General features: G+C 51.3%; 1 protein-coding gene and 1 long non-coding RNA gene across 3 annotated transcripts in view; one reads left to right on the top strand and one right to left on the bottom strand.

Moving 5' to 3' along the window:
* The window catches only part of NECTIN1 (nectin cell adhesion molecule 1), a 71,651-nt gene extending 66,637 nt beyond the window's left edge, over positions 1 to 5,014 (bottom strand). The window contains exon 1 of the mRNA XM_019719332.2: positions 3,974 to 5,014. Coding sequence (XP_019574891.1) covers positions 3,974 to 4,052 — 79 coding nt within the window. The 5' untranslated portion in view covers positions 4,053 to 5,014. The remainder of the gene's footprint in view (positions 1 to 3,973) is intronic.
* A 73-nt stretch (positions 5,015 to 5,087) lies between these two features.
* Positions 5,088 to 12,748, top strand: LOC141572418 (uncharacterized). 2 transcript variants are annotated; one of them, XR_012497779.1, is made up of 3 exons: positions 5,088 to 5,224; positions 6,640 to 6,729; positions 9,175 to 12,748. It is a non-coding gene; the product is annotated as an uncharacterized LOC141572418 (long non-coding RNA). The 2 variants fall into 2 exon arrangements; XR_012497780.1 differs by lacking the exon at positions 9,175 to 12,748 and adding an exon at positions 8,283 to 8,977.
* Positions 12,749 to 13,573: the final 825 nt, after the last annotated feature.

The following is a 13,573-nucleotide window of genomic DNA, read 5'->3' as shown; positions in this document are numbered from 1 at the left end:
GAGCAAAAATTAATATAAGACCCAGTCTTGTTTTACTATAATATAAGACCGGGTTTTATAATATAATACCCAGTCTCTTATTAATTTTTGCTCCCAAAACCGCACTAGAGTTGATAGTCTGGTGGGATCGTGTTTTCGGGGAAACGGTGCTTATGGTCCCAGCCCCACGGTGACCCACAGACACCAGTGCACACACCTCCTTGTCCTAGCCCCCATGGGCTTGCACGCGCACATAAATGGTAGATAACCAACACAAAGCCTTGCACATGTAAGTGCATGCGCCGACTCGATACCAACGGTGAGACTACACACATTGTCAGAAATTTTATAGCCTAAGCCCCACAGCTGGCTGAAATCCATTCTACCCTGGTACACCGGCTAACATTCAAAGTTAAAAAAAAGAATCAGCAAAACAGGTGAACATACAGATACCCTCTCTGTCCCTCCCCCAGATAGGAGCCATTCAATTTATCAGGTTAACCAGCAAAGAAACAATCAGGAAATATCAAAGGTACATTCACACCTCCCTTGGGTGTTTTCTGTTTGTGAATGAACAATGAATAATTAGCTGCTAAACAATGGCAGAATCATAAACATAGCAACTAGGGCCCATCCTCTGTCCTCCCCTCCCCCACCCCCCCCTAGCCTTGCCCATTTGCTCAGCCATCAGCACAAGGGTTCTGGCCTAAGTGACCATCCTGGCAGCATAAAACTGGGTCCTGGGGTCAGACAGTAGCCAACAAGGAAGATTCACTGTGCAAAGCTGAGTGGCCAAGAAGGGGACCAATATCATAGTCTTAGCCAGCCTCAGACAAAGGGTCACCTGTCCCATAAGCCCAGAAGTTGAGACTCAGAGACGTCTTCTAGGCCACTTAGCTGGGGGTGCTGGTTCCAAGCTCTGCAGTATCTCCTCCTCCATTCCAGCCTAAATCATTAGGCCTTGAATCTGATTCTGAGACACTCTCCACACTGCCTCTGAAACAGGAACTGAGATTCCCATTTACACATGCTGCAAACTTCAGGCCAGCAGAATTGGTTTTGCCATAACATCCTGCCCAGCAAGCACACCTCTCTGTGAGAAGTGGGGAGAAGAAAATAAGCCAACAGCCCTGATGCTGAGTTTCGTAGGAAACCACCATAGGCTGCAGAAAAGGGGTATGCTGCGGCCAGACTGCCTTTCTGAGGGTGTCCATGACACCTGAGGTGTGTGTTCTCTTTCCAGACTAAAGGTTTGGGGAAGCCAATTAGGGAGGGTGTGGTGTAGGCGGGACACCACCTCAGAGTACCTGCTTCTAAGGCGGGTTCTCTGTCTCCTCCCTGGGCTCCTTCTCTGTGCCTCTTGGGGATGTAGCCCCTATGTCTCACTGAACCTCTCCTTTGAGCTAACAGGAGGGAGATGTCACTCAGAGGCCTATGGGGCTTTAACACCCTGTCTGGTAAAGCTTGTGATGTTGAAAACATACTTCTGTGCTTACACTTCAAAAGCCAGATTGGGAGTGTTTTGGAATCAGGGGGCCATTACACACTCCAGGGGCACCTGACCCCACTCCCCCCTGCAGGCTCCTCTCTGCACCCCTCCATACTCCCTGCCACAGCCCAGGAGAACCCAGAAAAGAGCATCAGCCTGGCAAGTCCCCTGAGAGAAGCAGCAGCAGGCAATCAGGAGGGAGCCTGATGATGGTGGAAAGGGGGGTGTGGGAAGGGCAACTTCTCCACCTACCAGCCTTTGTTCAAGTGTCAGATGGGCAGGACCATATATCCACCTGCTTCCCTTCACAGAGGCACCAGGGGCACAGGCACTGGGTGCAGGAGCTTGGCGAGTCTGAAGTCTGAGTCCGGGGACTTTGGCAGCTACTGATGCTACCCAGCGATAGCAATTACAATCAGGCAGGAGGCGGCTGGTGCACATTAAGAGCCTTTCTGAGCTGTGGGTCCCGCTCTGCATCCCACCCCCTCCATCTGATTTTTGGTGGGGGGAGTGACCACACTTGAGCCAGGAGAGACTGTCATGTCCCTGCTTCTACTTCCTGAGTGGGGTGGAGTAGGGTAGGCCTCCAGCCCCCCAGAGCAGGAATTAACCACTAAGCATCCCAAATCTGGGGGAAGGGAATAACCAAAAGAGGGGAGAATGGGGATGAGTTGTCCCCCCTCCCCTGAACCTTCCCTGACTTTGACCCAGGCTTAGGTTAACCCCTAGTGTGCCGGCTGGACCAACTAGAGCTCCAGGAAAGCTCTCCTTTAGCTGGGTTCAGGGTGTGGGCAATATGGAATTGAAGGGTTGGTTCCCGGAAGACCAAACACCGGTGGTCAGAAGTGTTTCCTGCCGGCTTTCCAGGAGGTCCAGTGTGACATAAAGACCTGTCATCCTCACGGTGATTGCCCTGCCAGGGCAGGGGAGGGACTCAGTCAAGCCCCTTTGAAATGGGCAGTGATACCTGTATGCCCCGGAATTCCCCCTCCCCCTCAGGTCAGCACCCACAGGCGGCAAGGGTAGGGGCTTTATGGGGCCGGCTTCCACAAAGTGCTTTCGATACCTTTCGCCACTCCCCAAGATTTGCGGAGCTTGCAGTGAGCTGACCGCAGACCGCGTATACACGTGAATGAGGCCAGGTTCCTGTCTTCCAGGAGTGCACCCCAGCCCAGCGACTCAGCAGCCAGGCTAGCAGCTTGAAACAAACCGCCGGCGAATCTGCGGCATCGCAAGCATCTCCTCCGGGTCGCTGCCCAGGGCGCCCGCGATCTAATATTCTTGCCCCACGCGAAGCTGGTCTCTTTGTACTCCGTCCCCTTATTCTGCCACCCTAAGGCCACGACCACGTGCTCCAGCCAAGTTCCCATTCTGCCCCCAAACCCTTATCTAGCTAGAGAGGGAGGTGGTCTCAGGTTTCTTCCCGGAGGGGTGGAGGGACCCCCCCACCTCCACCCCGACCCACTATGGTGTCGCCAGCCTCCCTGAAACCAGCCACTGTGGGCGCCGGGCAGCTTCCCATGGACACAAAGGGTTAAATCCAGGCAAAGGACTCGGTCGGATTTGCCTCCTAAACGCATTTTCCAGTTAATTCCCCAGCACAATACTCCTGGGCCAGTCCCGGCCTCCGCCCCCATCCCAACGGTCAGAAGGGCCACCGCGGCTACCCTCGAGGTCGGGTGTCGGGTTAACCCCTTGGCCGCTGGTACTTAGAGGAAGGGTATCCTCGGGAAAGTGGGTCATGCAGCCACCTTGCTGGCATGAAACCCGTAGCGCCTCCTCGGAAGAGAGCCCCCAAACTAGGAGCGGAGTTCCGAGAAGCTCAGCCCCGCCAAGGCCCGGAGGTTGCGCTCGCGCGCGGGCCGGGCCCGGCCGGGCCTCGCCCTACGGGAAGGGAACCGCAGGTGAGCGACAAGCTGACTCTGCCGCAGGAGCGGGCTCCGCGCGCCCACTGTGGTGCGACGTGTTGTAGGAGGGGCCCAAGCGCCCGAAACTGTCTGGCAAAGGGGCCTGAGAAAGAAACGAAGCCCCCTGCCATCCTCCAAACCCACAGCCTACCAGCTCCGAGACCGACGCCCTCTCCCTGGGGCTGTTGTCTCATTCCCCGAGACGGTTATTACGGTGATTATTTTGCATTTATGTAACTTGCCGTGTTTCCAAACTGCTTCCCGAGCTGAGAGCTGGTTATTAAATAAATAGAACGCTATTACATATTACTTTTGTGAAAACCTGAGCGGAGAAAGTGCTCTCTTGCTACATGGCAGAGACGTGCATCAGACTGCTTCCCTGCAGGGCAGGCTGTTCGGCTTCTCAATGTCTCTTTCCCGGCGGTACTCCCCACACCCTTACCTAAGCCGTGGCCCAACTTTTCTGGCTCCTTTCACTCCCTGCAACCCAGAGGTGCCCTCCATCCAGCTCCCAGCCCCAGGGAGGCACTGGATGGGAAAAATATACATATAATAATAACAATAACAATAATAAAAAGGCAGAGGCGGAACGATTTACCTGGGAGGAAGAATGCGGTCAAGCCGAGAGCGAGTCCCCACCAGCGTGCAGCCGCACCCGCAAGCCCCATCCGAGCCATCTGAGTCCTGGGGTCGGGCGAGAGCGGCCGCGAGGAGAGCGCTCCCAGCGCTCCAAAAACCAGCCGGAAGACGAAGAAAGATCACCGCCGGCCGGCGCGCGCTCGGAGGCTCCAGGTCAGCCGCAGCCGTCGGCCGGGGCGGGGTGGGCTGGGTGGGCTCCGCGCCGCCGCAATCCCGGGCCCCAGCCGCCAGCGGCTTAGAGGCTAGGCAGATGCCCGCCGCAAGTTGCACGAGTCATGCCCCCTTCTCCTCCGCTTTCCTCCTCAGGCCGGTCCCCGCCCTCTTCTTCCACGCAAAGCTGGGCTGGAGAGAGGGACCCACCCCCGGCGCGCCCGGCTGCCGTACGGTGCGGGCTCCTGGCCCCGGCGCGCTCACACCCTCCCGCTGGGCTCCAGCTTGCAGGCGTCCATGGCCAGCGGTCCTCCGAGGGTGGCGGGAGGCTACCACGCCGCGGGCGGGCGGCGCTGCGGGCTCGGGGCCCAGTCTGTAGGCGCGGGGCTCTGCGGCCAGCTGCTGGGGCGTCTCCGGCTGGGATGCTCCGCGTGAGGAGAGCCAGTCGGCGGCGCAGCGCGTCCCCGCCGCCGCCGCCGCCGCTCCGCGGGATCCCAGCGATCTGCAACAATGTAGAGCTGCCGGGGCACCGAGTGGAGCCGCGCTCGCTCCCCTAGCTCCCTTTCTCACTCTCCCAGCGCCAGCCTCTCCTCCTCCTGCCTGGTGATGTCAGGCTGAGGGGAGGGGTTAGCGTTAACCCCCGCCTGGCTCCGCCGCGCGGCTGGCTCGCGGCCGGGCCTCCGGTCGACCAAGCACACCTTCCGGCCCCAGGCAGAGGCGGATCCTGAGCGAGGGTCGTGGGGTCCCTCTTAGGCCCACTGGCTTCGGAGATGCCCCTTTCGTTACCTTTCAGCCCGGGAGAGGGCGGGAAGGCTAGCCACCTCCTCAGTCGCTGACAAAGGGAGGCAGTGACCCCTAGTGGCCGGCGTCGGGGGAAGAAGCTGCTCTGTGGGGGTGGAGTTAAGACGGCGTACGGGGTGGGGGTTGGGGGCTGTGGAAGAAAGCCTGCGGTCTGCAGAATACCGGATCTAGCAATGTCTGAACTGAAAGGGCTTCCACAGACCATGTACTCCAATCCTGATCCCATTTTACAGATGAGGAAAGAAAGTCCCAAAGAAGGGTAAGGCGATTCGCCCAGGGGTACAAAGGGAGAGAAGCAGAGCTCAGATTAGAACCCAGTAGCCAGAGCTCCCCTCCTAGGGATCATCTGCACGCTGAATGGAGAGGCAGCTAGGCGGGGACCAACTGGAAGCTACTAGAGAAGTCGGTGGTGGGCTTTATTGGGTGAGATGGGGTCACTAAGGTTTCTGGTGTTTTCTAATCTCTTCTACCTCCAGTAGTTCTTTTCATAAAAATTGACGCCCCTTCCCCTCCCCCAAACAGAGTGTGAATGGAGCTGTGTTCCCTTTGCCAGCACCTTTGTTCGGAGTGATTTTCAGGACTCCCTCAGTCAGTGTCCATGGCAGGGCAGGCACTCTCTGCCCCAGCCCGTTTACCACCCACCATATCCGGGTGTGTTCAGCTTCCTGCCAAGATGACTGGGCCCTCTGAGCTCCTTGCAGCCCTAAGCCTACCCTCTCCTCCTTCCCTTTGGAATTCCTACCCCCACCCTTTCCCCCAGGAGGAAGTGGACAGATAGGGTTTCCCACTAAGGAGAACCCAGTTCTCCCCAGATGCCTGGCAAGAGATGCTCCCTTTGCCCACTGCTGCCCTTTGCCCAGTGGGCAGGAGCAGAGAGGAAATGCCCTTCCTGATCAATTGTAAATTCTAGTTCCTGGGAGTAGGAGGAGCAGGAGCCTGGGCAAGCTGGGCACTGGCTTTCCCACTATTTGGTATATGGCCCTGGAGCATCTTGGTTTCTGGCTGCAGCAGTCTAATTTGGCACTCACAGGAACACTACCACACTCATGAATTTACATTTTAAAAATCGTAACTGGGCATTCTTGGTAGCAAACACTGCGCCAGGCTTGGGGATACAGAGACATCATCATTGCCCTAAAGGTGCTCAGTCTAGTTGGGGAGCAGGAGGGGAAGACAAACATAAACAGATGTTATAAACAAGCATTTAATATGTGCTGTGTCCCAGAGATATACACACAGGATTTGGTGGGTCTTGAGAAAGTGCCCAGTTCAGTGGGGAGGTGGTGGGGTGAGGGGTGGGGGTACTCCACAGGGGCTGAGTGAGTCATCTATGGGACAATCTGACAAAGGCATGTACTGGAGAAAGGAGGCATTAAGGGGACTGGATTTAAGCTGGCTCCGTCAGCATGAAGAAAGGCATAAAGGCCAGGAACAGCTGGGTGAGTAAGGACCAAAAATGATTGGTTGCAGCCTGAGCCTAAGACTTGGGGAAAGGAGAGCTCTGTAGATCCACGAATGCCGGCGGCCACCAGGAAATTTTTACACTGGGCAGTGCCTTATCATGATTTGTGGTAGCCCAGTCTGGCAGCCAGACACCTCCCCGCTGGCCTCTGAGTACTTTAAGGGGTATTGGGTTCATTGCTGTGATCTCAGACTCTGCCTGGCATGTTGCAGAAGCTGAATGGATATATTTGAGGGGGCAATTCCAGATGTACCGCTGCTTGTTCGTTTCCTGCTTATGTTCTCCCACCTCTCCATCTTTGGGTAAGGCTTCTTTGATCTTCTGCTCTTAAATGGGCTTCCAGAGAGGGTGTGTCTGCGGGTTGGCATGGCTGCTTGGGGATGGGTTGGGTGGAGAAGATGGAGGCAAGTAAATAAGATAGTGTAGCCATCCATTCATCATCTTTAAACAAGCCCCTAAAACATGCAAACCACCAATATGGGTGCCAGGTGGTGTGTGTGTGTGTGTGTGTGTGTGTGTGTGTGTGTGTGTGTGTAATGGGTTTCAGGGGACAGAAAAGGGAGCCAGAAGGGGACAAAGGAAAATAAGGTACAGCTTGTTTACTCACAGAGTAAATAGATGCCTTTTTGAGTACTTACTATGCTTGGTGCTGAGAATACAAAAGTGAGCAACCATCAAGACCCTACCCAAATAACTGTTATAGGATGGAAGGACACTGCCAAAGAGAGCCAAAACATGCTGGCATCTAGAGGTGAGAGTGAGTGCTTCTCATTGTGGAGAGTAGGGAAGGCTTTCCGGAAGAGGTGACACTTGACTGAGCCCTGAAGGGTACATCTGATTTGGACCACGGGAGATTGAGGAGAAAATTTTGGTAGAGGGAACAGCTTGTACAAGGACATGGAGGTGGGAGAGGTCGGGGCCTGTGTGGGAACATCAAGTGGTCCAGTTTGTTTTGCATTCTGGAGATGTGTAAGAGAAAGGGACAGCCAGACTGTGAACTGTCTAGAAGGTTTCCTTCAGCGGTGGGAGGAAGAAGCGCAGAACCAAGCGTCAGGAGACGAGGTTCTGGTCCCTACTCTTAAGCTGCAAGTCCAGGAGTTAGTTCTTGTTTCTTCCCTCTTCTTCAACTACCATATTCCGATTCAAAAGCAAATGTTGTTGATTCTGCTTCCAATATATATCTTAAGTTTAGTGATATTGCTCCATTTCTACTGTTATCACCCTAGTCCACGTGCTCATGATTTCTGCCTGACCCTTGCAATATCCTCTGTCAGTATATAGTCTGTGCACACCGAGGGGAGGGAGTAAAATGTAATGGTCAAGTACTCAGGATCTGCCTGAATTCAGATCCTTAAACCCCTGCTCTGCCACTCAGTAGCTGTGTTATCTTAGGCAAGTGACTTAACCTCTCTGTGCTTAGGTTCCTCATCTGTATAATGATGGGAAATGATAGCACCTACCTCATGGAGTTGTGAGGATTAAATGAGTTAAACACATTAAGTGCTTGGAATAATGCCTGTTGTACAGGAAGAACTGTTCAAGTGCTAGTTGTTGTTATTACTGCAATCTCTCTTCTCCACATCCAATTTTGCTTGTCTCTGCTACAGTGCCAGCAGGATATATGCATTTTTAAAACTCTTTATTTTGAAATAGTTTTGGATTTGCAGAAGAGTTGCAAAGATGGTATAGAATTTCCATATGTCCTTCATCCAGTTTCCCCTAATGTTAACGTCTTACATAACCATGGTACAATGGTCAAAACTAAGAACTTAGCATGGTATATAACACTAGGAACTGAACTACAGAACTTATTCAGATTTCTCATTTTCCCACTAGTGTCTATTTTATGTTTCAGGATCCAATCCACAATTCCACATTGCATTTAGCAGTGGATTGTCTTCTGTTTCAAAGATCAGGATCCAACACCTGAGAACCTTTCCTTCGCCCACCAGCCTCTGAACCCCGTGTCAAGTCCTCAGCAAGGCTTATGGGGCTGTCTGCTTCTGCAGCCTGTCACACCCAGCTCCAGGGCTTTGAGTAGGAGCTGCTGGGCTTTCCCAAGCTTCTAGCTGTCAAACACACCTCCTTGACCTTCACCCAAGCTGTTGCATCTGCATCAATGCTCTTCCCCTTCTTTTTGGCCAGTTATTTATCTTTAGGGCTCAGTTTACGTGTGTCATTTCCTCATGGTAGCCCACTCTGCCCTTCAAACCAAGTGAGTCTCCTCCTACATGCTCTCACAGCGCCCTTTGCAAACTTGTAGCCACTTCAGTAGTTGTCTATAATACTTGATTCATTCCCCACTAGGCTGTTAGCCCCTCCTGAGCAGGACCATGTCCGGCTCGTTCTCTGCTTTAATCCTGGCACCTAGAACATGGCTGGCACTTGGTAGGCACTTAATGAAAATGTGTTGATTGACTACATCACATCTTGTACCACTTTCTACTAATCACTTTTCCTCGTTGGGCCTCTTTCTCATCTGCAGATTGAGAAAATTAATTTGTTCAGTGGTTTCCCAATAGTATTCTGAAAAGCCCTTGGAATTTCCTGGGTTCCCCACTCCCTGCTTCCACAGGAGCCATGTTTAAAGAGCACATTGTTTTCATGTGCTTTCTGAGAAAGATTCTTCTTAATGGATTCTGTTGCTTGAAAATGTTTGAACCCCCCTGACATATTATTGCATTATATATTATGCATTGCATATAGTTGCATTATTTTATAACTGCACGATTTTTTTTTTCCTGCAGGCAGTGGTGAGCCATTGAAGGTTTCTGAACAGAGAAACACTTATTGGGAACTATCGGAGCTGTGCTTTCAGAAGATGAATCTGTCAGTAATGTAGGTAGGATGGACAGAGGATTGGTCAATGAGGATGGAGAGGATTGAGGAGAGAGGGTTGTCATGGAAGCCAAGTGAAGAGAGAATTTAACAGAGGAAGAAGTTGCCAACAGTGTTTGATACTGCAGAAAGCAGGTGGGGACCAGAAGGGGTCTTTGGAAACAGTGGCAAAGACACTAGTGACCTTTGAGAGAGTAGTATTGGTCACCAAACAGGAACAGAATCCAGATCAAAGTGGGGGAAGGAGAAATGGGAGGTAAAAAAGCAGAGACAGCAGGTGTCCACCTGCTTTTGAGAAGTTCGGTGGTGGATGGAATGAGCAAAAGGGATCAGAAGCTTGGAGAGGGTTAGCATGACATAGACCAAGGGCTTATTTTCCCCTTTTTCATGGGAAATCAAAAGCTACTGAGCATCTTAAGCAGAGGGAAAGGGGGTAGTGGACAGCGAAGGTTGGAGAAACTGTAGGAAGTGAGAGTGTACTTCATGGAGCAGGCTCTGGAGGAGGCATGGATGGTGAAACTAAGGTGAAGGAGGGGTCAGCCTTGGAAAGAAGAGGACTCATCCTTCTTTGAGCCTGGAGGGAAGATGAAGAGAGCAGTGAAGCTGGAAGTTTTAGGGTGGAAACCAGGGGAGTTATTAATAAGGTCATTGCAGTGAAGTAGGAGTTGAAGTTACCTGTAGAGAGAGGATAAAGGTGGTTTCAGATCTCATAAAGGGGAAAGCCAAAGGCGGTGGAAGGCAGGTGTGTTTAGCAATCTTCTAAAACCTGAAGGGACAAGGAATGATTGTAGTCTGTGTGCCTTCATAGAGAAGAATCAGAACCGATGAGCAGGTGTGTTGGGGAAGTAGATTTTAATTTAGTCTAGGGAATTGACAATGGAATGAATTCCCTGTCCCCTTTCAGATTAAGGCCCCAGGTCCATTTATCGGCGATGCCATAGATGGGATTTTTGCCCTCGCGTTGAGAATACATCAGATGAATTCCACGTTTCCTCCTGGCTCTGAGACTAGATGACTGGAGAAATGACAGCTTACTCAAAGGACAGGCGCTTGGACTCAGCTTTCTCACATACCCCGTGGTTAGGGTCAGTGACCAGACAGAGATCAGCCCTGTGTAAGATGCCATGCTCAGGAAACTGTCTCCAAAGCCCTCTCTCAGCTTCCACAGGCTCTTTCAGAGAGGCAGCTATTGGGTTTGGAAAAGTCCCAAAGTCAATACTATAATGACTTCCTCTCCAGGCCATATCCCAGGACCTCTGTGTCATTCAGTAATTGGCTAATAAAGCTCACTTTGATGTGAGAGGAACCCTATTAAGAAGTCCCCAAGATTCCGCAAACCCCTAAAATCTGTTGATAAGAGAAGATAAACTTATACATATATTAGAGTGGTATGCTGAATGGGGTCACCTACTCCTGTGTCCCCAGTCCTCAATCCTGAGTCAGTTGAGGCTGAGGGCAAGGAAAGAGGAGAGGAGGAGGAGGAATCCCATGGAGGAAGTATAGCTGAAGCCCTAGCCAGCCCGAGAGGATCCACTGGCATGGATGCCCCTTTCTGTAATCTGACAGGCCAGCCTCACCCCGCAATGCTCCTGGGGGTCGCTGGGAAACCATAGCACCTAATTACTGTCATCATCTAGTAGCTGTGGTGATTATGATGGTGCCTCTGTATCCCACAGTGCATAGCAATATTTAGTTATTGTTATTCTTACAGAAATCACTGCAGAGCCTCCCTATTGCCATGGCTGCCATTGCTCTTGGGGACAATGGTGCAGCTGAACACAGCTGTCCCCCACCCTCCCCAGGTCCAGTGATCAAAGTGGTAACACAATGGCTCACAGGCAGTTAGCCTCTTGGTTATAGGCCATGGTGTCCCAGGGATCTCTGTGGCTTTGGGAGCTGGAGCTCTGAGCAATGATACAAAGGCCCCAGTTCCATCTTGAACCATCCAATTCTCCAGAAAGAAAGGATTCTGAAAGGTAGATTCATCTACGTTCTGCCTCTGGTCAGAAGGCCCTCAAAATGTTCCTGTGAATCACCACACCCCAAATACTAAGGAATTCTAGGTGTGACTAGAGGCAGCATTCTTTTTTTTTTTCTCTTTCTTCTTTTTTTTTAGATTTTATTGGGGATGGGGAACAGGACTTTATTGGGGAACAATGTGTACTTCCAGGACTTTTTTCCAAGTCAAGTTGTTGTCCTTTCAATCTTAGTTGTGGAGGGCACAGCTCAGCTCCAGATCCAGTCGCCGTTGCTAGTTGCAGGCGGCCCAGCCCACCATCCCTTGTGGGAGTCGAACCGGCAACCTTGTGGTTGAGAGGACACGCTCCAACCAACTGAGCCATCCGGGAGCTCAGCGGCAGCTCAGCTCAAGGTGCCGTGTTCAATCTTAGTTGCAGGGGGCGCTGCCCACCATCCCTTGCGGGACTTGAGGAATCGAACTGGCAACCTTGTGGTTGCGAGCCCGAGCTCCAACCAACTGAGCCATCCAGGAGGCAGCTCAGCTCAAGGTGCTGTGTTCAATCTTAGTTGCAGGGGGCGGAGCCCACCTCCCTTGCAGGACTTGAGGAGTTGAACTGGCAACCTTGTGGTTGAGGGCAGAGCCCACTGGCCCACGTGGGAATTGAACCGGCAGCCTTTGGAGTTAGGAGCACGGAGTTCCAACTGCCTGAGCCACTGGGCTGGCCCTAGAGGCAACATTCTTTATTTGGGATGGGAATACTTAAAACTCAGCAGTCGTACTGAGAAAACGGTTTCAACCAGGAGTTGCATGGATCAGGGAGCTTAGACCAGGAGATGGGAAAGGCTGGTAAGGGCTTCAGCCTGAGCTATGCACGATGTAGAAAGAGGCAAAAGGGAAAAGAACTTAGAGGAAGAAGACATTCAAGCTCTCAGCCATGCTCTCTTTCAATGGTGCCTTTAGATCCAGGACAAGGGGGTATTGTGGTCAGAATAGTTATCAGGATGGACTATTCATCTAGAGGAACCTGATTTTTTTTTTGAGAACCATACTTATTGTAAGGGAGGCATAGAATTCTGGGGTCAGCCCAAGCGCAGTAGAGAATGCAGCCCTGGGAGCATGGAGATGAGGCTGTACCTCCTTCTCTAGGGGGCTGTAGAGCTGTGGGTCTTAACCTCTTTGGGCCTCAGACCTTTTCAGGATCCGATGAAAGCTATGTCCCTCTGCCCTGCAAACAGCACATGTGCACAAGGACAGTGTTTACATGGCAACCCGCAGAAGCCCAGCTGGGGCCCTGAGTTAGCAATCCCTGCCGAGGAAGGAGTCCTTCAGGAAGCAGGCAGCCCTGAGCCCAGACCTGGGCTAATGAGGGATGTTAGTGACGTGGAGGATCCAGAATGAGGAAAATCTAAACCAGATTTCTATAATGTGAAATGAAAAGAAGAACAAGCATGATATATAACACTGTATTACAATTCTGTTAAAAAAAATATGCACCTATAAAGAGAAAAATGCAAGGCAACATAGAGAAGTGAAAATAATTTGTGGGTGAAGTTTTTTACTTAAAAATCTACTTTAATATCATTATAAAGTTACTTTAATAATAGATTTAATTTTTTCTATATTATATAAAGTGCTTTTCCTCCAGAAATGAACTTCTGGGTTATATTTGACTTAGGTTAATATGAATGCCCTGTGCTCTTTGAGCACATGCTTATGGGAAATGGTGCTCCAGGAGGGTGCCAAGTGGCCTGGAGGTGACATCCAAAAGGTAGACAATGCCCAGGCAAGTCATTGAATTTTTAGGAACCTCAGGAGGCAGTTGAGCAGGGAGAAGGCATGTGATTTAAAGTTGAGGAGTCTGAGGTCTGAGTCCTGGATCTGCCATGACTAACTGGATAAGAATGTCACCAACTGTCCCAGTTTGCCTGGGATTTGAGGGGTCTCCCAGTACATGGGACTTTCAGTGCTGAAAGTGGGAAAGTTCTTGCAAACCAGAATGAGTTGGTCATCCTATTAGTGAGCCACTTTAAGCTCTCTGTACCTCAGTTTCCTCATTTGTAAAATAGGGTTGATGACTTCCAGGACCTTTATAAACTCTACCATCTTCACACCTTTTGAGGATGATGATTACTGTTGGGGGGGGGGGGGATGGAGGAGAGGGGGAGGGGAAGGGTTGGTTCTCCCAGCCTTGAGATCTGAGAGACCAAGAGCCTGTTCAGACACACACCATGATTTAGATATGGGGACCTTAACCATTCTCTCACAACAGGCTTTTAACAATAATTTATTCACTAAATATTTATGGAATACCTTTGAACAGATACCATTCCAGGCATTGGAATAAAGCC

The sequence above is a fragment of the Rhinolophus sinicus genome, linkage group LG06 (assembly GCF_036562045.2).
Source record: "Rhinolophus sinicus isolate RSC01 linkage group LG06, ASM3656204v1, whole genome shotgun sequence".
In the NCBI taxonomy this organism is placed as follows: Eukaryota; Metazoa; Chordata; class Mammalia; order Chiroptera; family Rhinolophidae; genus Rhinolophus; species Rhinolophus sinicus.
Note: the sequence above shows the minus strand (reverse complement) of the source record. Positions and strands in the feature narration are given on the sequence as shown.